The 27,564-nt window shown below is 41.4% G+C and overlaps 1 protein-coding gene across 4 annotated transcripts in view; it reads right to left on the bottom strand.

Annotated features, from left to right (window-relative positions):
- Window positions 1–7,396: 7,396 nt before the first annotated feature.
- jag2b (jagged canonical Notch ligand 2b) overlaps window positions 7,397–27,564 on the bottom strand; it is a 55,789-nt gene continuing 35,621 nt past the window's right edge. Inside the window, exons 8-26 of one of the 4 annotated variants that reach the window (XM_037750936.1) lie at window positions 27,091–27,204; window positions 26,262–26,375; window positions 24,206–24,319; window positions 23,754–23,800; window positions 23,471–23,644; window positions 19,198–19,360; window positions 18,942–19,103; window positions 18,495–18,608; window positions 18,232–18,345; window positions 17,928–18,041; window positions 16,613–16,729; window positions 15,607–15,634; window positions 14,915–15,000; window positions 13,251–13,364; window positions 12,976–13,091; window positions 11,959–12,213; window positions 11,715–11,846; window positions 10,954–11,104; window positions 7,397–10,821 (exon numbers count right to left, since the gene is read on the bottom strand). In XM_037750936.1, the coding sequence (XP_037606864.1) occupies window positions 10,271–10,821; window positions 10,954–11,104; window positions 11,715–11,846; window positions 11,959–12,213; window positions 12,976–13,091; window positions 13,251–13,364; window positions 14,915–15,000; window positions 15,607–15,634; window positions 16,613–16,729; window positions 17,928–18,041; window positions 18,232–18,345; window positions 18,495–18,608; window positions 18,942–19,103; window positions 19,198–19,360; window positions 23,471–23,644; window positions 23,754–23,800; window positions 24,206–24,319; window positions 26,262–26,375; window positions 27,091–27,204 (2,780 nt within the window). In that variant the 3' untranslated portion in view covers window positions 7,397–10,270. The remainder of the gene's footprint in view (window positions 10,822–10,953; window positions 11,105–11,714; window positions 11,847–11,958; window positions 12,214–12,975; window positions 13,092–13,250; window positions 13,365–14,914; window positions 15,001–15,606; window positions 15,635–16,612; window positions 16,730–17,927; window positions 18,042–18,231; window positions 18,346–18,494; window positions 18,609–18,941; window positions 19,104–19,197; window positions 19,361–23,470; window positions 23,645–23,753; window positions 23,801–24,205; window positions 24,320–26,261; window positions 26,376–27,090; window positions 27,205–27,564) is intronic. The other 3 variants (XM_037750937.1, XM_037750938.1, XM_037750940.1) reach the window with 3 other exon arrangements.

Here is a 27,564-nt window from a genome sequence, read left to right as displayed (position 1 = left end):
AAGTTCATTAGAAATAAGTCATTCAGGATGAAAAAAGCTTTAAAAAATGACTAATCGACCAAAGAAATCTTAGTCGACAAAACAACCGATTAGTCGTCAACTAATCGACGAAGATCCTTATGTGCTCGTCGCCTCAGTCATTGAAATGTGTTTATCTACAAAAGCATTCTGGGTTTAGTTCCTTCTTACTTGTGTTCTCTTTTAAAAAGGAAAACTTGAAGTCATAATCTTCGTTCTATGGACACTTTGCAATTTGAAGTTCCCAAAGTATGGACTGAATTGGGAAAGAAAGCATTTAGGTTTTTGGCACCTACTGCTTGGAATAATGCACAATCTGATCTTCAACTTCAAAACTTAGTTTCCTTGAATGAGTTTAAGGCTCTGGTGAAATCGCTGCAGTCCAAGTTGTCTGTGTGCAAGTGTTTTGTATGAGCAACTTTTAATGTTGTTAATTTATGTGTTGTCTGTTACTTTCACTATAACTGTCTTGCTGCTATCTTGGTCAGGTCTCCCTTGTAAAAGTGATCTTTGATCTCAATGGGACTAACATTGTTAAATAAAGGACAATAAACAATAAAAACATATGCCGAATTTCACTTTGTACACCAACAATTTTAGAAAAGTATTAAGTTATGTTCCACAAAGCCTGTATGTCTGGCAATAATACAGGTAACGTAAAATTGCCAGATTTTTGAACGGAGTAAGGTTAAATTGTATCTGTTTCCATTCAGCTTGTTGCATGTTATTTGTACATATATATGCATGCCATAAATCCTTCATCAGAGCCACCAACAAAAACACTCATTCAAGGTAACTAAAAACTTAGTTACCTTGAATGAGTTTAAAGCTCTGGTGAAATCGCTGCAGTCCAGGTTGTCTGTGTGCAAGTGTTTTGTATGAGCAACTTTTAATGTTGTTAATTTATGTGTTGTCTGTTCCTTTCACTATAACTGTCTTGCTGCTATCTTGGCCAGGTCTCCCTTGTAAAAGAGATCTTTGATCTCAATGGGACTAACCTGGTTAAATAAAGGACAATAATAAGGGGGGCTGTCATAGTTTCTACACTGTGTGCATTGCTACAGATTTCAGATGTCTGCTCACTAATCATATTTTTACAACATCATGTAAATAAACAGCATGAAAGCACCATGATGCACACTGCCAAACCAAAACCAAAAGAAAGATAAGCTCAGTTGCTACAAGAGATTATTTCACAACAACGAATGCAAAAAAAAAAAGACTACCCACAACAAGCAACAAAAAACTGCTGCCAGGAGACACACAAGACACAAGCTGAACTAGCAGAGGACAAACAATCAGCAGCATTGTTAGCTTACATAATAACATTAACTCACTCATGATACCAAGTCAAGACCACAAACACGACTTGAACAGAGCCAACACACTGACTTACATGTTAGCACAAGCAGGGTGTACTTACAGTTGATGGAGGGAAGATGTGATCATCTCAGGAGAGAGCAAATCCTTTAGGAAGTTTGGGAAGGTGGAGTAAATTAAGCTATCTAGCAGCGAGTGTAGCTTTAGCACGATTATCTCCTTCATTGTCAGACTGTTTGCAAGCTAGCTAGACTTTAAAATGCTAAATATACATGATGTACCAGAAGTAAAAGTACTCCTTAAGCAGAATGGCCAAATTCAGAATAATATATAAAGCTACTGTATCATCGGATTATAGACCGGAACGGAATTGCGTTGCTTGGTAACGGAATTGCGTTGCTTAGCAACAGTTTGGGTCCATGTTTACTTCCTGTTACGTCACATACACCACAACAGGAAATAAACTGGGACACATTTGAAATGTTAACCACTGTAAAATAAGTCTACAATTATTGATGCAGTCGTGTTTACATCACTTTAAATGTTGCAGCTGGTAAAGGTGGAGCTAAGCTTAATTACTTTATATACTGCCTGGTAGCTTAATACATAATAATAACAATAATAATAATAATAATAATAATAATAATAATAATAATAATAACAACAACAACAACAACAACAATAATAATAATAATAATAACAATAATAATAATAATAATAATAATAATAATAACAACAATAATAATAATAATAATAATAATAATAACAATAATAATAATAATAATAATAATAACAATAATAATAATAACAATAATAATAATAATAACAACAATAATAATAACAATAATAATAATAACAATAATAATAATAATAATAACAATAACAATAATAATAATAATAATAATAATAATAATAATAATAATGTATAAATTGGTTTATATTTTGTATTAATAATCTGAATCTGCAGTAGAAGTACAAGTAACTAAAGCTGTCAAATAAATGTAGTGCAGTAAAGGGCTGACCGCCCCATATGACAACTATTAGGACTTTTAAGAAATTTAAACAAGCACTATCTACCTTTTAACATGCACTATCTGGCGCACTTTACACTCACTTTACACTATACATCCTATTTACCACTTTATTGCTGACTGCACATATGTACATATTACATTTATTTATTTATTTATTTATTTATTGCACATTCTACATTTATTTATTGACGGACTGTACACACTATGTTCACCCATTCACTCTGTATCTTTTATATCTCTATTATTGTCTTTATAATTTTTGTATACCTTTACCTCTCCTGTGATTCACTCTGTTTGCTGATGTTGCTGCTTTGACACCTGAATTTCCCTCCGGGGATTAATAAAGGTTCATTTTATCTTATCTTATCTTAAAATATGTAGAGGAGTCAAAGCATAAGCAGCATAGAATGGAAACACTCAAGTAAAGTACCTCAAAATTGTAATTGAGTAAATGTACCAATACCACAAAGTTAAAATACTCCATTATAAGTATAAGTCCTGCATTGAGTATTAAAAGTAGCCCCAGCACACCATGACTGATATATAATTTGACATATTACATTATTAGATAATATAATAATAATAATATAAAAATATAATAATAATAATAATAATAATAGTAATACTTGTAATATATGCATTTATATTCATTTTTGGACTTTTTAACTTTGTATTCTTACCTCAGAATATTATTCATGCTATAATCTCTCTCATGGACACTATACACACTATATGTGCTTAATTGCTAGAAACACAGATGTAAGTGCCAGTGGTATCCTCAGATATTGGGTTAACATTGTCTGCAAACACAGAGAACGTCAGTTTAGCTTTCTATAACTCTGCACATCTTCAGTAGCTTTTAATTGCTTTGTACTGTACATAGTGTAACTTGCTTCAGCGTAGCTCCTGAGGGTGTTTTACACTCCCTGGTGTCACTCATGCTGGGAGAAGTGCAAATTGACCTTGCATATCACTGTACAGGGTGTTGGGTTGCACCGCACACTGTCACTCGAGCGTGTACAAACAGACATGCATGGAATATGTGGAGGGAAACATAGGAGGGAAAACTACATGATGAACTCTCAAAAAAGCTCAGTGTCAAGAACACTATCTTTCCATCTGTCCGTTCGCGTAAACATAGGCTACATGTGTGTGTATTATATATATTTTTCAGGATATATGAGGCTTTGTTTTCAACCATCAGCTGCTAAAAGCCAGATTCTCACCAGAGATATGCAAACAACCAATAAATACGCATGCTTGGCATCATGCCACTGCATGAATATGTGTGCATACGTGTGCATGTGTGGACATGTGCTCCTACTGTAGCTGAGGCAGGAAAGTAGATGCAAATTCACAGTTTGTTCACCCTCTTCTGACCTTTGACCTTTCTTTCTGCCCTGTAAAATCCAGCATGTGTGTTTTGAATGACTTCCATGGCTGTGATCTGCCTGTGATACAGCTGGGAGGCAAAAAAGGCCAGTCCATTAATAAGGAGGACATTTGTAGCATCAATATGTCACTCTCAGATTAATTGTGTTTCTTCGGTATAATTACTCTAAAACAATGGTTGAAAAGATTAGTACTCTTTCTCTACTAAACAACCAAGGTATTGTTATTGTTTGTGGTAAACCTTTAAGGTCTCAAACAAGCAAAAGAACGATGAATTACATTAATTAAATATGGTATTTAAAGATTGACATTATTAGGCAACCCAATGCGTAGACAGTCTTTTGTACATTGTCACTTAGAGCTGAAACTATTAGCCAGTTAATTGATTAGCTGATCAACCGAAATCTAATCGGCAACCATGTTGATAATCAATTAATCATTTACATACATTTTTAAGCAAAGAAACCAACAAAAAATCCCTGGCTTAATAAATGTAAATATTTTCTGTTTTCTTAGTTTTTTATGATAGTAAATTGAATATATTTGGGTTTTGAACTGTTGGTTAAACAAAACAAGATATACTTAATATAATAATAATTACAGTACTTATATTTATATAAAAGGCCACTTCAAAAATAAGTAAAAAACAAAACAAAACAATGAATACAAGGTGATTTTGCTTGTAATAAGTACAAGCGAAAATTTGTAAGATTTGTGTGTCATAATAAGCCTGTAATGCTCAAAGGTAGTATTTTTAAGTCCCTCTATCTCACTGAAATGTTACTTGTTAGTTGATTGTGTCTTATATTAGGTGTTATATTTTGACTAGTAATTAGACAAATATACTTGGTAAGATTTTGCATTTTTGCAGGTATTTTTTCTATAAATAAAATACATAAATTTCTTGCTCAAATGTTTGATTATCATAACTGATTATCATAAAGGGCTTCCTTCCCCAGCCGCTTTATTTAAGTTCAGATTTAAGTTGTCTGTATCCTGTTACATCTCTTAGTGTAACTGCCAAGTGTACACGCACAAATCATTTAAGTTTCCTCTCAACACGTTTGTTTATTTAGACACATGCACACACTGAACAGTTGTCCCAGAAAAGCTGCTCTGGCTCCCCCCCCTACCACCACCACCACCACCTCCTGGTGCAGAGGGTACGTGTGAGGGTTACTGCAGCGGCAAGGCAGACCTGCAGTGGCAGCCAACACACACACACAGATACAGTCAGTACACTGTGGCTTGTTTCTCCGCCTCAGTCGGCCCACGGTGCCAGCTGCAGCCCGCTGCCCACCAGCACGTGCCAGCTTGGTGTCCCATCAGGGCCATGTTTGGTTTGTGACTGTGTGTGTGTAGGGGCGGAGGGCTTAGCCTAAAATCCTGTCACCCAGCTGCTTGCACTGTCAGATGGTCCCAAAGACCCACATCAACAGATGTACAGAGCAGCGACAGGCAGCAGGAGCACACACTAAATACTCACAGTCAGTCAGTCAGTGTGCTGCAGTCTGCAGAGTGTAAAAGAGAATCTGCAACCTTCTCTGCTTTAATACAGCAAAATAAATAAAGCAGTTGTGTCCTCTACATTTTCTCTGCTTCTGAATGCTTTCGGCCATTTTCAGTGTAGTACTACGTGTTTACAAATGCAGCGTACTGAGATGTCCTTGGCTGTCGTGAGGAGCCACTTTTGGAATCTGGTGTCAGTTTACTGATGCAGTCTGGGATCAGAGGGTGGTGGTGGTGGTGGTGTTGGGAGGGTACTGATGCTGACAGGCAACTTGGCATCACACATCTACCTTGCATCAGGCAATGGCATGAAATAAAGTGGTTTAAATGCATAATGAGTAGACATAACGGAAGGATTGAAACAAACAGAATATTCGGATAGGATCAAATGATGCTCGGACTACAGGACTAACCCCGACTTAAAGTGAATTTACAGTCATCATTATATTAATATATCCGTAAACATGATCATCTCCCTTCCCCTCTCTCCCCCATCACTTCCACAAAGCTGTGTAAGTCGATCCGGCCTTTTCCGACAAGGGAAGGTCCTATTAGCGCCAGCCGGGAGCACCCACGGGAGCCAGGAGGCAGAAGTGTACCACCCCACCACCACTCCGCCCGGCATCATAACATTACTCATGAAACATTCACATCTCCATGTGGCCAGGATGATCACGCCAGCCTCCCATTGGCGGAGGCTGTATCAGCCCAGAACAGGAGATGAGGTTCTATTGGTGTGGCGGGAGCGGGAGAGTGGAGAGCGATGGCAGGATGGCGGGGAGGCTGGTGAGGTTATTGGATCGATCGATCCACGCCGTCCTCAGCCCACACAGACGAGGGCAAGGGCAAGGACTGCAGGGCTTCACAAGATTGTTATTCTTGTGAGAGTGGAGAAAGTTAGAGGTTGAGACTTAGTTGATTTGATGTGAAAATACATACAAGACTGACTTTAGTTAGGAGTCAACGTAATTAACACATTTCAAATTGAGCTTTTAAGCTGAGTAGAGCTAAATTGACCTTTGTCCACTCAGTGCTATAGTAGCTTTGCTTCTATTTGCCCATGTTTGAAAAAGCTGTCTCTAATATCTCCACACCAGTAGCTAGAACTACCACCTCATGTTTGTATGTCTCCACCAACCAGTCAAATTACAGTTTGCATCCATTTCTGTCCAAAAACATATTTTATCCGATTAGACATTTGTGTGAAATTGCCATGATCAGCATATGAATTCTTGAGTTATGGCTGAAAAACGTGTTTTATGAGGTCACAGTGACCTTGACCTTTGACCTCCAAAATCGAATCAGTTCATCCTTGAGTCCAATTGAACATTTGTGCCAAATTTGAAGAAATTCCCTCCAGGTGTTTTCCGAAGTTATCATTGAAAAATTTGAACTTTTTGGTAGATTTCAGATAGACCGTATGTACCGCGTCACAGGAAGTTAGCATTTTATTAAATTAATAACTAATTGATGAATGAATACAGGTCTATTTATACATTTTTTTTCCTGAAAAGTTTGACGGCATATTTAGCTAACATTGGTGGCATCCTATGTAGCATATAGAGTACATGCATAACGGCATATCATACGTTGTTTTTTTTTTACTATTTCACAAAACGTCGAAGAACAGACGGTTAACTTCTCTCCCACATATGCGGAGACATTTCTACCCTTCCGTAAAGAGATGCATTTCCTTATGCTGAACACTAGGGAGCGTACTCCATAAACTAGACGGAATTACGGACACAAAACAAAACTTTGTCAAAACGAGGCGTAAAAGGATCGTTTAACCAGAGATTAACCAGAGATTCATATGAATATACTTAATAATTATTAATTAAGCAAGCAGACCTTGAAGCAAGTTTTGTTTTGTCAACTCCAAGATCAAGAATGAACTGTCAAGCTTGATTTTTAAACATGGATGAAAGGTTGAATATCTACATGACAACTGAAACAAACCTTCAGATGAAGACCTTCATATATGGTCGAAAGTTCCAGCACGAGTGGACCTTTAGTTCAAAGTGTTTTCACAATGTCGACATGTTTTGGTACATGGATGTCCAGCACACCAGCGAGTGCGTTTTCCAATGTCGTGTACTGCAAACCAAATATTACAAGCGTGATCAAGATGTGTCAAAACTGCTTTAATAAATAACTGGGATGATTATTTAGAACAATGAAACATCCACTAAAAGAATGGAAACCTTTGTATAAAATTAACTTATGTCCCTTGTTAGAATAAAATGTATACAATATGCATATTCAGCTTTTAACACCAGCAGTGATGCATCTTTAATTCTTTATTTTGCTGTGTCCCATTTACAGAAAATATGATGCCGTTTTGAGACAATGACATGATATGAAAAAAGGGGTCATTTTGAACTGAGTTGGTAACTTAAAAAAAAAACACATCGGCAAATATTGTTCCCTTCATTAAAGCCTTTAAACCAAACATGAAGCTAATGCATGATGTCCACATTTGACCTACTGACGTCCACATTCATGACACTCAAAAGAGTCACGGTGGACTGATTTCTTTTCTTTCTTTTAAATCTTCCATCAGGTGTTTTAATCCAGAAATCTCCATGACAGCAAAGCGAGACCAGGAGAGTACTTTACTCAGGCGAATAAAACACGCCACTATACACCACACAATGTTTTAAAGAGTTACTTTCCTTAATAGTGAAAACAAACCAACAACATAAAAAGATGACCGTTGATACACAAATAATGCATTACTCATTACATTAAGGCACCTGAAACTAAAGGGTTTGAGACGGGGTTTAGAAATGGTTTGATAACTTTTTAAGGCTTTAATGTTGGCAGCAACAAAGCTACTGTTGAATTGTCTTTTCAACCAAATCCGGATTAAACATCCAAAATCACTAATAGAGGAAGTTAAATATGACTAAAGGGTAAGTGACGACTGAATCAAATAATGTAGAAGTAGACTTTTTCAATTCTGGCCCCTATTTGTGATGTCACAACAGGCGTTCTCCATTCGCTGTCAGGCAAAACACCTACTCTGACATCACTGATTGAGGAGTGGCCTTAAGGGTAACTTGCTTGGTAGTTTCTGTCTATGTAGAGCAGTGTGGCAGCAGTTTTCTGCCAAATTTGATATATTTTTGACTTCCCCTTTAAATATGGCTATGTTAAAAATCTGTTCTGCAATGCAATTATGAAATACTAAGAACACTATGAATCATTTATACATCTTCCAAATACTAATACAGGCTTCCTTCAATAGAGAAAATTAAGTGTAAAAGGATTTATTTGCATTCAAAAACTATCCAGGCCATAATTTCTGCCAACAAACTGTTGACTAAAACCAATAGGTTAATGTTGCCATGCTGGTAGAGGAATTACAGTGCAAAGGGAGCTGGATTGGACCCATAGAAAGAGAATAAGAGTAGAATGGACATTCACATTCAAGGACAAGCTACCTAGTTAACTAGCCAGCCATCCGTCTCCCTGGAGCTACGACATCACTTTACGGCCCTACTGACGTGTATTGTCACCGTTACAACGAACAACAATCGCCATTTTTTCTTCTGTACTAGTCAAATGACCACGGAAAGTAGCTCAATGTCCGTTCTACTCCTACTCTATTTCTATGGTTGGACCACATATAGCCACGAAAAAGACAGTGTTTTATCATCGAAATTTGGAAATGGAAGTAGCAACCTTTTGGCCAGTTATTTTAACGGTATAACGTTGAAGTTGAAAAGCATTACCGAGTTGCCGTAACTAAAAATCACTAAATATGTAGCCACAACTATTGATGCGACACAAACAAAAAGAAATGCGTCCTCCTCGTGACAAACCATCTCTAAACCCGTCAGAAACTCCTTCATCGGTGGTACCTCATTGTAAAGGTTCTTAACTGTGGGACTCTGGATATGAAGTGTTATAAAACGTGCCTATTTCGACTGGCATAAATAAAAGGAATGGCGTTGTAAAAAAAATAAAAATAATATTAATCATAATAATAATAATAACAATAATAATAATAATAAAAATGTGTGACTTGTCTTTAAGTTACTTATTTCAAATATACACAGCGACTCCTTTAGTATTTACACATATGTACAGAGTATTCATTTCTGTTTTGATCAAATACCTTGAATGGCGTTGCTGTGAAATTGAACTCTCTAGATGTACACTTATATCCCTTTGAGATTTGAGAACAAGGAGGTCAAACTGGGCAGCGCGACTCGGAGCCTCGACGCGGCTCTTGGAAAGGCACTTGCTACCAACTCAAATACTGCAAAAAAATCCTCAAACAGAGCTTTCAGCCAAGACAACTGAGAGACAGGAGAAAAATAAAATGGAAGGCCACATAGTAGGCACTGGGGTTTCTGTCCCCTCTCCCCCTCCAGGCCAAGTGTTTTGGTAAGGCTGGCGCATGACGGCCACAGGTGGATCGGTGGGCAAAGCCGGGAAGAGACAGAGCAAAGGGAGGGCTTCCTCTGTTACTGTGGCTGCAACAGTCCGTTTCCCTCACAACCCTTCCTTTACTGTCCCTTTAATGTGTATCTGCCCCCCCCCAACAGACACTGAACAGGACCGCTGACAATTTAACAAAATCATAACCATCTGTAAACAAAAAAAAAATCTTTATACAGGTTGGTTTTTTCTCCTCCTTTTCGATGATTCATCGTTTCTTAAATGGTACAAAGCCATAACAAAAAAATCGCAGAGAGCTTATTTTGCCTCCTGAAAAAATTGTTACATTTCAGCTCCTTCTGTACATAATTAAAGAAAAATAAGTGAACAGAAGCAAAAAAGGATGTTCACTGTGCTCTAGCCTCCTGAATCAAAAAAAGCATTTCAGGTGACAGTGACGACGAAAACATGGAAACAACGCAAAAAGAACGGCTTATTAAAAATAACAAAGCCTGTTTTTCTTCCCAAAAAGTAGTCCAAAAATAAGAATAGTCGCTGCCTTGCAGCTTCTCTCGCTTCCACATTGCGAGTCATTTTGTTTAAATTTCTTATACACAATGGTCTCTGAGGTCTTTCTGACCAGTCAAGACGGCACTGACATTTTTCCAGCGGTTGTCTTTGGGGCTGTAGCCTGGGGTCCGGTGGGGCGCTTTGAGGGGTGAACTGGAGCTGTGCATGGTACAGATCACTCCCCCACTGGACTGCACTGCAGTCTTAGAGTACTTAGAAACGGGCTGCTTTCCCGCCTCTGCTCCTCCTCCGCCGCACTCCTCCTCCTCGAGCTCAAGCTCGCCTTCCGTCTCCTCCTCCTCCTCCTCCTCCTCCCCCTCGTCACACGTCCGATAGGAGGGGCCCATGAGCTTTTTGCGCTCCTGCTCGGCATCCCTGTTGCTTTCCTTCAGCCCCTGCGGCTGCTGCTGCTGACGTCCCACGACGAGCCGAAGCGGCTGCCACTGGTTGTTCACGTTGTCGTCGGCGGCCGATCGCGCGTTCCTCTCGCGCTCTTTTCTCCGTTTGCGCGTCCACCAAACGCATACGATGATGCAGAAGAGGCAGAGCAAGCAGAAGACCACACACAGTAGAGGCACCAGGTAATCTGCTGACGTCAACATGTACAAGGGAGGAAATGAAGGAAATAGAAATCAGTAGAAGTAGTGAGAAGTCATTAAAGAGGAACTGAAAGGGGCCCACATCAATGCCTTGTGGGACACCTTAGTTAATTATTACTTACCCACTGAGGGGGGCATGACCTGCGTTTCCACTTTGACCTCAATGACTGCCAGCATCACGGTGCTGTTGTGCCGCTTGGACAAGGTGCCCACTATGGCGCTGGCTGCCTCCTGGATTAGACTGTGGTCTGGTAGATCCTCCGGCTGGAAGGACTGAGAACCAAACCAGAGAACAGGGAAGAAATGAGACACAACAGTTGGTAACAACAGGTCTGGGAGTTGTCCGTGTTTGCATCTTACACAACTTTAGCCCTTTCACAGTGTGCTTTCAGTTCATGAAGGTTAATTACTATTATCTTATTCAGCGTTTGGTTGTACTAAGCTCCACCCTCTCGTGTCACTTCTGGTTGCAAAAAAACAAGATGGCAACGACCAAAATGACGAGGCTTCAAAACGGGAGTCCACAAACTAATGGGTGACGTCACGGTGACTATGTTTACTTCTTATATACAGTCTATGGCTGGATCCACGAGGCTAGCAAGGTGCCCAAGGCAAAAAATTGTGATTGAATGCAACAGGATGTGTGAGCAATAGTAGGGTTGACTGTCTTGTACAAGTGGCCAAAGAGCAGCACTAGTTGTTTGGGTATTTGGGTCACCAACCAACTCAAACTGTGCGAGCCAAACTGGGTATAAGAACTGATGACCTCCATCTCTGTGTCTCTCAGTTCTAAATGGGGTAGTTCTAATAACACTGTACACAGTAAGAGCACAGTGGACAGTGTGCTAAGCCAAGAACAGGACGACATAGATCATTCACTTACTATAGCAACCTCTACAGCATCCTGATTCGAATGGGAGAGGTCACACAGCAGCAAAAGGGCGTGGTCTTTTGCCAGGCTTTGGGTGTCGGGAAGATACCTCAGCTCATAGCAGATGTTCTCCACTGTTGTTCCCTGCGTATGCACACACACACATACTGATCAGAAAACAATACAAAAACCACTGCTGTTTTAAAATGTGTTCACGACTGCAACAACAAACATGATATGTGAAGAGGTGACTCACTGGTGGTACTTTGTCTCTGTTGAAGACGAGCGTTACGCGGCCACAGCTGTTGTCCAGATGCGCGGTGTTCGGCTGGCACTTGGTGGCTGCTTGTGGAGGAGACGGTCTAGCCATGGAACAAACCCCCCACTGGTGGCAGGGGGGGGTGAAGCACGTGAGGTAGCTGTGCTCCACACACTCTCGTCCAGCCGGGCAGGACTGTCTCTGGTCCTCGCCTGAAGACTGGAGCCGGCAGGGACGACGACCACACAGCACCTGGTGACACAGAGTCAAAACCGTCACCTTCATGTCATATAGCCCCACAAAACATTTATATTAGTATTAACCTGTATGTTGCCTGAAATGTTAAGAGCTGGAAATGACATCATCTATTAACCTTTTAGCCTATTTTCTCAGTTAATTGACTCATAATGTTGCCTTTAAAAATGGCAGAACATATTTTACAAATTGCATGTTTTGTCCAAACAACAGTCAAAAAGGCAAAACAATTAGTTCACTATCATTTAAGACAAAGAATAGCAGCAAAACAATCAAATGTTTGGTATTTTTGCTTTAGAAATGAATCAAAAGATTAATAGATTATTACTTGATTATTGATTAATAACTGAGTTTGTTGTTGTTATTGTTTGAGCTCTGATCTCATATACGGGCACAGCAAAATTGCACATTTTAACAGCTTTCTCAAATGAATGATTGTGATGTTTAGTGGTTAGTTGAAGTGATTTAAAATGTTACACAATAATGTATTTTCTGATTTTTTTTAGCTTAGTTTTTATATGTAATGAAATACTACAAAATTAGCACAACAAAGGAAATGAAGATATGTTACCACACCAACAACTAATCTAAGCAACCTGTCAGCTTGTTTGTGTATTTGTTTGACCTCTATGGTAACAGTAGCTCCTCTGTCTCAGCACTGTCACTGGTTGTTGTGTTTCTCCTTGCTGTTGTTTGTGCTTGTTTGTAAGTGAGAAGCTTGCAGATATTTGCTGGCACTCTTAAGAAGGGCCATGTTACCTTTGTACAGTCCACTTTGCCATTGATGCAATGGCAGCTGTTGCACTCTTCCTCCCAGTGGCTGCCGTGTGGAAACTGCAAACCAGCATAGCGGCAAGTCTTCCCAATACCTATAACTGAAAACAGACAGATGGACAGAGAACATGTTGAGCTTCTGTAGCAGGAATAAGTTTATCAATGTATTTAAAATTCTGCACACACTTTGACTACAAAAACTAAAGGATGGAGTGGATTAATGAGTGACTTGAATGAGCAGAGAATAGAGATGTATTTACACTCTTGGCATCGGGCTCCTGTTCTACCAAGCGGACAGATGCAGCGGAAACCGTTGATCTCATCCACACAGGTGGCGCCGTAGGCACAGGGTGAAGACTGGCACTCGTTTATGTCTGTGAAGGGAAGAGGAGCATCAACTTTAAAAGTTGGACACAGTGGACAACCTCCGGGTCTGAGAAGTGAAGCCAATGTCGAAGTGCCTTAAACTTGCATTCTTTCTAATAGCCAGCAGGGGGCGACTCCTCTGGTTGCAAAAAGGACTCAGATTGTATAGAAGTCTATGAGAAAATGACTCTGCTTCTCACTTGATTTATTACCTCAGTAAACATTGTAAACATGAGTTTATGGTCTCAATCGCTAGTTTCAAGTCTTCTTCAATACAGCATGATGTTCATTTAGTAAATTATGGTCCCATTTAGAGTCAAATAGACCATAAAGCAGGGGATGCTTTAGGGCATGGCTACCTTGTTATTGACAGGTTGCTACGGCGTCGTTGTCCAGTCTGGGAGTTGTCCGTGTTTTTGTCTTACAACTTTAACTCTTTCACAGTGTGTTTTCAGTTCATGAAAAATGTTTTATTCAGCGTTTGGTTGTACTTAGCTCCACCCTCTCGTGTCACTTCTGGTTGCAAAAAAACAAGATTGTGACGTCCAAAATGCTGAACTCGAGGCTTCAAAACGGCAGCCCACAAACCAATGGGTGACTACGTCCACTTCTTATATAACCTACAGTCTATGGTTGGACAATAGGCCCTGGATCCTAACATTTTTAGCTAATGACCCTTTATAGCCAAGGTCAGCACTGTCAAGACAGCTAGCTAGTGGTCAGCTGTGCGAATTAGCATGTCACCAAAGTTGAACTCGACATGAAAAATGCACACAGATTTGCTTCAACACTGCCAGCGAATTCACAAACCACAGCGGAATTAACTGATTTTGCTGCAAAATTTGGTAATTTTAGCCCGAAAATAAACAAAGAAATTGTATGATTTAAAGATTTTTCCTCTTATTACCAATTCTGTTAATCATCTCATGATTTATCCCCTCAGATTTATCTTGTGGATCTTTGTGGGAAATAGCAGCCAGTTAAGATCAAAAACTTTCGTTCGTTTGTGCAAAATAAAACCAAGTAGTGTACGTTTTAAATCACCACATTTCATGTCATAAATGAGTACATTTGGCACATGTTTAACTACAAACCCATCTGCTCCTTGAGCAGCTATTTGAACGACACTTATCGATTGTGCCCTCCCACTGAAATCACTGGGAACGCCGGCCATTGTCACCCAGATTCCACATGAACACAGTCCGGATGAGAATTCTCAAATTCAATCCTGACAGAAAAGGTGAACGCTATCCGGCCGAAACAAAGGAGCAGAGAAGAAGAATTTCAGGGTCACTGGGTAATTTGTCTTCCGTGTGTGTTTGTGTGACTGTGTGAGTATGGAGGAGGGACGACCTCTGACCTCTGAGGCGTTAAAGGACCGAGAAAAAGGGAGAGGGCGGCGTCCTAGTCCTACATTTAGGTGTCAATGCGTCCATCTCCTCCTTGTCCCACTTTTTCCTTTTTCTCGCTCAACCTATCCATCCTCTTAATCATACTGTTGCTATGGCGGTGATTTAACATGTTATAGTTGGGTTTTTAACCTCATGTCATTACTCACTGATTCGGCAGTCTGGTCCGGCGAAACCGGGAGCGCACTCACAGCGAAACCAGTTGACTCCGTCCACACAGATACCGCCATTGTAACTGAAGAGAGGAAAGAAATAAGAAACGATTAGATGAGGCCGTACAAGAGCCACATCCTTTCCAGCTGCAACAAAGCACATAGTTTTTTGTGTGTGTGGGTGTATGTGGTGGTGTAGGTGGAGGAAGGGAGGGAGGGGGGGTCACAAGGCTCAATTCAACTCATCAATACAAGCCTCCACCTTTCAGATGCTAATTGGCGTGTCCAGTCCCTCCCCTCTCCTCCTCTCATCATGCCTCTCCTTCCATTCCTCCTCAAAGCCCAGCTCCCCCCCAGGTCGCACGGGAAGAATGGACACGAACGCCCTCCTCCCCCCCCCGCCGCCGCCACCACTCCACCCCCCACCTGCATTCACCACGGGGTAGGTGGGACTCCTCTCTCTCTCCCCACCTCTCTCTGTCCTATTCAATATGGAAGCCCCCCTGCTCTGAGAGATGCCCCTTTGAGGCTTGATTTAAGGACAACTTGCACTGCTTTTAGCGGCCCTTCACCCCTCCAGCCGGCAAGGTCTGTGTGAAGTGTGGAGACGAGGGAGACGGGGATAAAAGAGGGGAGGTTTTGGCTACGCCACAGGAGTGTGTGTGTGTGAGGCAGGAAACTGTACATACCATGGATGAGGGTTGCAGTCGTTTATATCTGTTGAAGAGAACGACAAAAAGGAGACATTTAGTGTTGAATTGTTACAGTGCCGTTTGTGTCATTTTCCATATTTACTCTTTTGCTTTAAACTTTCTACAAGTTCTATTTGTGTCACTTTAGCCGCTGTTCATCTGAGCATACTGTACACTACATGTTTGAGGAGTTGTAGGCAGCTATGATCTACTCTGGATTAAGGTTGCATGATTTTGAAAAAAACTTCTAATTCCGATTATTTTGACTGACATTGCAATTACAATATGATTTGTGATATTAGAGGGAATAATCATTTTTACATCATTATTCTCATTTTCATTGAAAAACAAGAAACAAAGATGTTTTCTTAAGTCTGTATAATATGATGTGTAGGCCAAGACTTCTCTGCAGCACCACAATATTTAATATAAAACGGTATTTTGACACACATTTCGCCTTTAACAAATATTGTGCCTCCTGCGATATGACATTTGCAGTAGGTCATATTGTGATTTTGATCAAATTTAGATTACTAGTGCAGCCCTACTCTGGATACATTTCTATATTTCTTGTTAAAACACATGTGACATCTTTATATATTCAAGTTATCTTGTAATAAACACAGCTTGCTCTTTTATTACGAGCTCATAAACTGGCAACTTAACTATGTGAGCTGGTCAGTTTTGGCAGGCGATGATGGCATTTGTAATAACTTATATTCTCATTGTTGCATTACAGAGAAGCCCTCCCAGACTGAGGGCCCTTAAATACCATTGTTACAATTCGTAGTCTTGGATAAATCACACATTTGCTTGTGTTACTTGGGATACTGTGACATTTAAAGCTCTTAGATATTGCAGGTCTGTGATACGCTGGCAGAATGACAATATCGTAAACCAAAATAATTTGCAGTCCCAAAATAATCTTGTCATAAAATGATGAAGTTAAATTCTAAGAAAGCAGTTCAGTCGGTAATATGCGTAGCTACGTAGAGAAACTAACTTTGGCCGCAGGTGGGGCCTTCCCAGCCCTCTTTGCAGATGCAGGTGAAGGTGTCTCCTCCTCCCACACAGGTCCCACCGTTGGAACAAGGACTGGAGGCGCATGTGCTGTTCTTGGCTGTCGGAAGACAGAAAGCATCAAGTCAAAAAATCTTGTCAAAGATCACACATGTAAAAGAAAACAGAAATAGTGTAGCCAGGTACATCAAACATGACAGTGTTTGGGCATTAAAACATGTACAAGTACAACTTTGATATTTTTCCTGACCTTTTCTAACCTGACATTTTGCACACAAACTCTAATTAAAAGCTTAAAAAGTTAATGCCTGAGGAGCTTGAAATCTGTTTGAATCTCTAACATTATGAAAACACAAGGCTGTCAGTAGAATTAGGCTTGTAAGGACTTGCTGAAATACTATTCTATATATGGTACAATGAATGTTAGTGGAAAGCCCTGAATATATGAATTAATCTCAAACTTTGACATCTATAGCCCCTTTTCCACCGCAGAAACTTTCCCCCGAAACTAGGAACCAATTTTGTTTCGACCGTAGCGAGCAGGGTCTAAATTAAGTTCTGGGGACATTTTATCCCCCGAAAGGCCCTGGTCAGGGGTAGTATTTTCTGAAAGAAGTGGAACTTTCAGTTGGAGTTTGCAGGCATGACAGTCGCTGAGCGCATCTGCTTCAACTGTACAGCTTCATTCATAAACAAAGAAGAACTCTAGTATCAATTTAGGACGATGAGGGGAGAGCATTTCTCTTTTTTTGATAACATTAAAAGTAAAGTTAGACTCTGCTGTCGGTAGAAGAGACAGACAACGCAGCGCCACGGTGCCGTGAATGAGAGAAAAGTCATTTTCTGATAGTTTCACGGCATTAACTAAACTAAATCTAAAGCACAGATAAAAAGCCATCAAACACTCAGAGGATTTACTGTGGAGACAGATGCTATTAATTTCATTTTCCGCTGCATTTCATTCATTACATCCAACATGCAGCAGTAAATACTATGCAGTAAATATCGTCGCAGTGAGACAAAACTGTTGATATATGATAAACGTATTTTTTCCAACGTGTTTTTTTTAGATGAAACAGGCGGGAACGCTGAACAGAAGGCTGCAGGTAATGTCACGTTGCTTTTTCATACATCAGCTGACTAATTTACCTTTTAGTTCCTTGAAAAGTAGTTCCAGGGACTAAAATTACCACAAACTTTTTGGTGGAAACCTGGCTTGTTAGCCCAAATTACCCTGATCCCAGACCTCTGAAACACAGCTCACATCTTGGATTCAAACAGGTTCAGCAAGGCCTCACCTGTGTTGCATGTGTTTCCTCCCCAACCAGGCGGGCAGGCACAGCGGAAGGCGTCCCCGTGGTCGTAGCAGGTGCCTCCGTTGCTGCAGGTGGTTGCGTCACACTGACTCTCGCCTGGTCAGGATTACAGAAAAACACTGAGGTCACACACGTCCCTCATATGACTCTTCATAGCATCGGTAAGACAGGACGATTCTTATGATCCTCATAACAGACAAAGATGTGTGAGCGTGGTGGAGTCGGGGGGGCCACAGCGAGCCATGAACATAAACACACACATTAACACAGAGTCAACATAACTCACGGGAATGGCAGGTCTTGCCCTTCCAGTTGTCGGCACACTCGCAGTAGAAGTCGTTCACCAGGTCGACGCAGCGCCCGCCGTTCTTACACGGGTTGTGTCTGCACTCGTTGACGTCTGGAGGAAGGAAGAAGACTTAACATGTTTCCATCTTTACCAGACAGTCTTCTATTGAGTGCAGAAGCAGAAGCTCTACCCCCAGACATGACTGTTTGTTTATTTAAAATGCTGCATAGACTGAATTATGTTGGAGCCGAGGGACTCACTGAGGTCGCAGAGTCGACCCTCCCAGCCGTCAGGACAGAAGCACTGGAAGGAGTTCACTCCATCGATGCAGGTCCCTCCGTTTCCACAGGGGTTGCTGATGCAGTCGTTGATATCTGAGGATGAAGAGGAAGGGAGGGGGGGAAAGGTTAGACAGACAAAAACACTTTCAGCAGGAATACACTCAGAAGATGTTTGTCTATGACTCTTAGCTCTTAGCAACATTTTATTTCAGGGGTTCTTAAACGTATTACTCAAAGGTCTGCATCTGATTTTTAATTAAAGGTCAGAGGTCCGTAACCACTGGCGATAACAAAATAACATCATAATGCATTGTATTCATAACACGAGTAGAGATGAGTATCTGCTACTACTCTTATCGGTTCTTTTTCAGACAATCATTTAAAAACTAACTTTTTCCCCATTTTTAAATTTCAGTGTCTACGTACTTTCATGACAGTAGATGCCGCTGAAACCCGGATCACACATGCAGGTGAAGTTGCCCGCTGGCTGGCTGATGCAGCGTCCTCGTGGACCGCAGACGTTGGAGGAGATGTGCCGCACTCCAGCTGAGTCGTTGGTTGCTACAGCAACAGTGCAGCTGTCAATCACTGCAAGATAAAGAAAAAAACGGTTATAATGTATGACTTTTCTTTGACATAGTTTGTTTGTTACGGTTTCATCACTGCAGACGACTTCAGTTACCTTGACACGGGGCGGTTTGACAGTTCTCTTTGAGCCGCTCACACGTCTTTCCCTCGTAGCCTTCGGGACAGGCGCAGTAGAAGTCCTGGTCCATGCTGTGGCACTTGGCCTCGTTCTCACAAGGGTTTGGATCACAAGCATCTGAGGGGGACCAGCCAGAGATCTGAGGAAATCAACAGAAGAGGAAGATCAAGTCAATATATATACAGGTCAAACTGAAGAAATGAAATTTACAAAATGCCACTTAAAGCTGCACAAATTAGGATTTTTTATATCAACAATGGATTAAATCCCTGTTGGTTGATTATTATGAGGGACACCTTCCACCATTACCACCCAGAGAATTACCAACCAGCTCTGCAGTCCATCTCCTTTATGGAGCATTTTAGCGTCTTTCAGCTGATTATTTTGGTTTTATGGACTGCATGTTTACTGTTTTGATTCAATCTTTCCGCTCTGAGCCTCAGCTCTGAAAATCGACTGTATGCTAGCTGCCTAGCACCAAACGTGAAATGGATAAAGTTAGCAACTGCACGTAGCAGAGTCTTTAACCGCTGGTAACTGGACGAATATATCGTCTTTCAACGATTGGCTGAGTACATTGCCGTGTTTTTTTTCTGGGCGATTTTTTGGGTGATGTTCGTCATTTTATTTTGCTAATTTAAGCATCTGCCTCTGAAGAACCAGAGACGCTCATCTGCTGCTCTGAAGGCAGAGAGAGAGACAGCGGGGGAAAACAATGTGAAGAGCCGACACATCTCACTCAGTGAAGGGTTTATTTTGACCAAACCAGAGTGTGTTTTACGATGCTCTGCCGCTAGAACAGCTGATCTCCCAGCTGAAACTACGGCACACTTGCATAAATATATCGGCAATCACCAGTTGTTGGGCTGATGGTGGCCAGTTGGAAAACTTTAACATATCGCCCAAACCTATAAAAAGCCAGATATTTCCTTCAGGAGTTGGTGGAGACCAAAACAGAGCTGGAACAAGAATAAATATAGGGACTTGGATTCACCAGGTGGTCAGAAACACGACTCCAACTGAATGCTAATGTTACTCCATGTCTAATGGATGTGTAAATGAGCCATAACCAACTTTATCAGGTGATAATATGTCAATATTGTGTTAAATAAGGTGGCCAAAAATGTATTTTTGTAGGTTTGATTGAACAAAGTAAGATTATTTCTCCAGGGAAAGTGGTTCTAACTAATTTGACATTCAAACCGTTTGACAAATTCACTCCCGAGAGATAACCAGCACAAACACACTCCTCTACGGATGCTCACTCACAACTATAACCTTCTGTTTCCATTGAGCAGCTCCACTGGATCAGATGTGGGTACAGTAGTTGTTGGAGCTGAGAGGCTGCTGCTGCTGCCATATTAACACTATTTACCAAACACCATCACCTCACTAAAATGGTTCTTTGGCGGTTATTAAAACAAGTGAATCCAAATGAGCGACAGATCTTAAGTCCGTGCAGGTGAGCGGCTTAGTTCGGCTCAAGCCACCGCCGCTGTTCAGAACAAATCGAAGGTAAGTGGACGAGCAAAGTAAGCCTCAGAAACTTTCCCTAAGCTCATCAAGGGAATCCACGCTTTTGGTTTTACATCTGTGGCCGGCTTAATCTGGCAAGATTATTGTGAGACAGAAGCCTGGCAGAAGAAAGAGAGAGAGAGAGAGAAAGAAAGAAAGCCCATTATGAGGGCAAATATTGACTCTGGTCCAACCTCATGCAGAGCCACAGTGATGATAATAAAGATAAATCATCCGTCATACCACCGTGACACAGACAGAACCCAACTGGAGGCCACGGTGACATATTTAGCTTTTTCTACATGCAGCAATACAGAGGTTGGAGAGAAAATCACTCAGTTTCTGTAAACAGAAGCCTACTGTGCGTAAACTCTGAGTTGCACCCTTTTGCCATTTAAGGTGCTGAACAAGGGAGAGTTAGAGTAGGGCGACAGGGTGGGTGAAGTCTGCGGTCACACACACAGTTTATTTTACTCCAAGTGTCAGAGCCAGATACATTTTTTTCTTTACTATTTGCATGTGTGTGGTCAGGGGGGAGCGTGTCTGAGGGCAAGAGCGTCTATAAATCTTCAGCACATTAACTCAACTGTTTGGACTGTTCACAGCACGAGAGACATTCTTCATTGCAGCAGACAGGTTGAGGAATTATTCGTAGCAGAAAAACCACAAGGAAACGTGAATATAATTTACTTGTGGTCAACCATAAATACATTCTGCAATAAAACAGACTTTTTAATGATTGCTTGCACCGTTCTAAAGGATGTTACTTGTCTTTTATAAAACAAATATTGCAGGATATTTAAAACAAATGTCATTATTAAGTGTAAATCAATATCAGTCACCTACTAAGAGAATAAAGGTGGCTCTTTTTGCTAATGCTTTTCGGCTGGGAGTTAATTTGTCCTTATTTGCTCTGAAGAATCATTCCGATCAGGAACGGGCAAAACCACCATTACACAATCAAAACTTCGGTGGACATGAAAGGAGACAACTAATCAGAGGAATATGATGCAGGGGGCATCATAGTTTTGGCACTGCAGGGCAGGAATGTACACCGTGCCATAGCAGGCTTCAGAGCTCTGTAGTATGCGGGCAGAGATCCAGCGTCACCTCATTCAGAGAGGCTCATATTTATAGTAGAGATGCTAAAACAGGACTGGCTCCTGACCAGCAATGTCCTCCATTCAGGACCCAAGAGATGCAGTGAAGTGTCGGTTTCCTCACTGCTAACCTACATTAGCCTCAGATACACACTCCAAATATAAAAAAGGGCTGCAGCAAGGACACCGATATATGTAGTGAAACTAAATGATCAATTAGAACCAATGAAACCTGTGCTGGGAACATATTACACAACTTATAGGCAGATCATAATTTGTATTTGCACAGCATTACAAGTCACGTTGTGTATATTGTCACTAAGTACTTATATTTACTTCTCTTTTACCAAATCATCATCATCATGGATTAGATTATATGGTTTTATTGGCATGCTTTGCCATTTCTGACACTCTTTATGGAAGTTGCCGTCCAAGGGGAGCATCCTCTGTTGCAGTGTACCATCACCTATTACATAATATTCTCTTGTCTCAGGTCAACTCATGGACCGCTCGGCTTTAGCAGGACGTTTTTTAGCATCTAACTTCATGTCAAACCATTTCCTCTTCACATCTCTCACAGTAGGGTGCTGCTTTGTTGTTGGCAGCTGTATTAATTTTTCATATTTTTTCAGGTCCACTGCTAAATTTATGTTTTCATCTTCTGATTTCTTGACAGTAGCTTGAAGCTCCATGGTGTGGAAAAGGTGACATTATATATCAACGTAGGGGAGGCGTTTTTGCTAATGATCAAATCTCAGGAATTAACTCCTACTCATGAACAGGTGGCATTTCCACACAGAAAATTCCACACACTAATAGTCACCTGTGCACAATTTAGTTACGAAATTGTGGTTTGTAGTAGGCTTGCCGTGGTATTTGGTGTTACTGGCGTTACATGTTCGGGCATACACCGATTAGATCATTTGCCCACCGCCCCCACCATCATTTTGCTTTTTTTTTCTAGAAATAAAACCCATTTCCGTGTATCAGCACCCACGTTCATCAGATCAAATAAAAAAAAACACTTAGTAAGATACTAAGTGTGTTAACAGTACTTAGTCGGACGACGGAAGCTACAATTATAAACTGAAAGTGTCTGCTCCGTTCAAAAGTAGCAGCACAGAATAGCAGGAGTCAGATTTCACTTATCACGTGACGAGAGTAAGGAGAATTGATCGACAAGACGATGGCGGAGGATTTGGTGTCAAAGCGAAAAGCTACAACTATTTAAACCCAATGCTAATAGGGAACCATAACGTTAATGAGGCAATCTGTAAACTTTTGTTATGCTGTGCGGAGGACGGAACAAAACCGGTTGGCAGCCGGAATCCGGCGCCGGGTGGAAATCTGTGGCCCCGCAGCGAAAGCTCGACCGGAGAGGCCAGACACACAGTCACCCAAGGTTAAAGATCAAAGCGCTCTACAGATATCGAGCGTCATCAATGAATACCTTTTCATGTAAAATGTCCGGTGTTGTCAGGAAGTTATTAACCGTCGGGAAAATGTCTTTCTTCTCAGACATGTAATGTGTCACTACTGAAGTCCGAAGGCCATAGAAAACAAAGTCTACCACCGGCTTATCACTGTATCCACAATAATCCAATCCAATGTGACCTGTGGAACACGAGACTCACCTCACACAGCTGTCCAGCAAACTGTGGTGGGCACTGACACACAAAGCCGTCCAACACCGCGTGGCACTGGCCGCCGTTCTGGCACGGTCTGCTGTCACACTTGTTCCTCTGGATTTCACAGTGAGTGCCCACAAAACCGGCAGGACACTGGCAGTGGTAACTCCTCGGGCCCTCCTAGAGAAGAAAACAGAAAAATTAAGAGTCAAAGGGCAACGACAGAAACAAGGCGGTGGATCTTGGGTGCACGGAAGTGGATTATAGACTCAAATAAAAACATCCCTACCTTGCATGTTGCTCCGTTCAGGCACTGACCGTGGCAGCCGTTGATGTCTGAAGAGGAAAAATTAAGTTTTATTATGAAACATTATGAAGAACATGAACATTTGTCCACTATCAGGTGTAACCTACAAGGTGGGATGTGCACTGATTATGTCAAAGTTTGGAAAAGAAGTAACTAGTGAAGCCAAGAGAGAGTGCCAGATAGACCTTGAATAGATTGTAACTGGGCATGCACTGGATCCAGAGAGAGGAACTGGGCATGCAGGTTCAGTCATGATGGTTCAGTTTGCCAAGACGAGAGAGAAACAGGTTACCACATGTGCGAGTGATGCTTAACTACGCCTACGATGTGAGTCCAGGAGGTGAGAGGAGGCGTTTGAAAAGTAGCCAGAAGAAGAGGACGCCAGTGGAAGGGCAGAAATGTAGAACTTTTAAAAAAAGGGAAGAAATACTGACTGATGTCACAGTTTTGTCCGGACCATCCCCGAAAACAGTCGCAGTGATATCCGCCAATCAAATTTTTGCAAGAGTAAGCGTTTTCACAGGGATCTCCTGCACACTCATTTGCATCTGTAAAGGCAGGAAGTAGAAGGAGACCCAAGTCCATCAAATGAAACAAACCAAGGAAAGTACAAAGAGAAAGAAAAGAGACCAGAAACCCAACCGTTGGTTATTTGGTTAGTTATCTCCACTTGAGAAAGCCTTTATTGTTGAAAGATGATTGAACGACAATGTAACGTTACGTCCACTAAAAGTGCTTGTTTTCGCCACTGACAGGCTCAGATTGTTCTTATAAGTGTCTGACAACATTATGGAAAGGACCATTTTGCTTGATCTGGTCTGTTTGTTATTGTGTCCAAGTCTCGCTCAAGGAGAAGTCTTGTTGTGAAATCTGAATGTCCGTATACTCTGACTCAAATAAATACGAGCAGCCTTCGAATTCAAAGACTTCATCGATATTGTGGAAATCGATAACACCAAGCTACGCTTTCTGTACTCCAACACAACAAACTGCCCAGCTGGTATTCGCGTTCCCACCATGGATGTATTCCACTACTCCATCGTTGTCTTCCGGCAACACGTCACCTCGCCAGATTTCACAACGAGACTTCCACTTGAGCGAGACCCTTTACCATAATGTCAGACACTTGCAATAACAATTAGAGCAAAAAAATACACTTTTAGTGGACGTAAATGACGGTGCCAGCTTGCCCCAATCGCACCATGTTGCAGCCAGTGGGCAGCTGCTGTCTACAGCGTTCTCCCTCAGTACTGGACCAGTTTCAGAAAGTGTTGTCCCTATTAGTCAGTTAGACACAAAAACATGAGAAAATAGGGTCCATGTTGAAAAATATCAAAAGTCCGCAATCTCCCTGGTTTGAATCTGGTGTTGGACCATTGTTGAGTGTCATACTCCTCTCTCTCGCTCTATCACCTCATATTTACAGCCTTTGTGTACTGTAAGCTGTCCAATAAAGGCTAAAATGCACCCCCTGTTGTTGCTGATTTTCTGTGTATCAACACATCTATTAATTTGATCTATGAATATGAAAACAAAATATTCCAGTGATATAGTATAGTATTTCCTGCTGTGTGAAGTATCACATCAGACTGAAACTGAATTTCTCAGTGACCCAATATTTTCTTTTCTTTTTCTTGTCAAGTTCCAGAGAACTCCTCAGAGAAACAACAGCTGACACATAAACAGTTTTCATCTGTTCCATTTGGATGAAATGAGTGTTTCACAGTTTCACTCACAAACCTCCAAAAACATCAAAAGTGTTACAACAAAGAAAAACACCGCTGCTCAAATATTCAAAGGGAAGGGAAGGGAAGGGGGGGTTAGTCAGCAGGGAGTCCTGCTGTGCTCCCTCACACACCTGTCTTCTCTCTGAAACCCTAAACTCTACACACACACAATCGCCAGGTAAGACAGGAGGCCGGTGGCTGCCTGTAAGCTGAGATCTGAGCTGGTAAGATGACACTGAACTCTGGGGATCTCTTTCCTAGCTTCACCCCCCCACACACACATACACTCACTCACACACACCCCAACTTTGTTTACCGGTCGTAATCCATTTCCTGGCTTCACGCCGGTCACGTCCGCTTGCCGGGACGGGAGCGATATAAAAAAAACAAATGACACCGCCAGCTACAAACAAACAGCCGGATATAGACGCACTAGTAGCTCATAAAGTCATTGAGAGAAAAAGAGGCATGCAGCTGCCAGCTCGTCCAGGATATTGACAGCTCATTGGGGCTCAGGTTGCTGGTTGCCAGTTTCAATCCAAAACCATATATCCTGAGTGAGGCCATTTTATTTGTTTTAGGAGACAGAACAAACAGGAAAGAAACGCCTGTAAAAACACGTCTCCCTGTAGAAATGAAGGGCTGTTTACCAAAAAATGGAAATCCTGAACACAGGAAATACTTTTCTTTTTAACAGCCTCTGGTGATAAATAAAAAGTAGAAATGTGTGTGTGTGTGTTTATATTGCAAATGTGAATCTCACCTATCTGGCAGGTCTTTCCCTCCCACTGTGGAGGGCACACACACTCGAAGCCGTCCTCCAGGTCGATGCAGGTTCCACCCTGAGCACATGGACTGGATGCACACTCGTCCAAATCTGAGAAAATAAATACACTACAGCTCAATCTCTGCTTAATTCTAACTACATGCAACATTTGAATAAAGTGTTGAACTCGAGTTATCATTGAGGAGATGACGCTGAAAGAGGATAAAATGTCAAAATGCTATTTTCCAAAGCCCTTCTCAAAACTTTTTCCCACATGACCTGACGTAGGTTTCTGCATGATGACGCTGCTACATGTACAGTATATACACATCCTTATAGTCAGTGTATTAACGTTATATACAGTAGCTTAAATGGAGGTCGGCACGCTCCAATTTGAAGAAGCAGACAGGAGTACCGGCATGGAAGCTAAGCAATGTACTGCTGTGTGAACGCCACGTTAGTTCAGATCCTAAAGTGACACAATAACACAAACAAACTAACCGATCGGTGCAGCGGTAGACCAGCAACTCCCCTGTTCTGAGAGGTAAAATGACTGTTTTTGTGAATGGAAACTGGTCTAGTGACTTTGAAGACTGCGATATAACGGCTTCAGTTCCCAAATTGTGAAAATATTCTAAATATAGCGTATACTTAAACTGTTTTTTTTTTTTTTAGGAGGCTAAAATCCGTTTTTCTGCTGCTCCCGTCCACAGCCGCTCTACCTCGCCGTCAAACAGCCCTTACCGACGGGGAACTGAAGCCACCAGACTATATTTACAACAGCATGGAAGGAGTGGAGATGATTGAAAGTAGTGCAGCGACTCACTGTTGGCACAGGTCAGACCCTCCCAGCCCGGCGGACACTGGCACTCGAACCCTGTGGAAACCTCGTGGCATGTCCCACCGTTGGCGCAAGGATCAGACACACAGGCGTGCTCGGCTGAGGGCGGGAGGGAGGTGTGTTCAAACAAGTAAAAAGATTGTATCATTAGGCTTTGTGTAGGTAAGCAATTTCCAGTACATTATATAAGTCATTCCTTTGTACATTGTAAAGCTGTACGTATGCTAGCATAGGTTTGTTCCTTACTTTTATATATCTGTACTTTATATTACTGTAAGTAAGGATTATTCTCTATTCTTAATTGTAAAAAAAATAAGCAAAGCAAACAATTTCTTAGAAGATGACGTCTTCAAATTGTTTGTTTTATTCAACCAACAGTCCGAAACCAAAAGATAATTCAGTTCACAATCATATATGGCAAAGAAATGCAGCAATGTTCACATTTAAGAAGCTGGAAAC

Source organism: Sebastes umbrosus, chromosome 18 (genome assembly GCF_015220745.1).
Source record: "Sebastes umbrosus isolate fSebUmb1 chromosome 18, fSebUmb1.pri, whole genome shotgun sequence".
Lineage (NCBI taxonomy): Eukaryota > Metazoa > Chordata > Actinopteri > Perciformes > Sebastidae > Sebastes > Sebastes umbrosus.
Note: the sequence above shows the minus strand (reverse complement) of the source record. Positions and strands in the feature narration are given on the sequence as shown.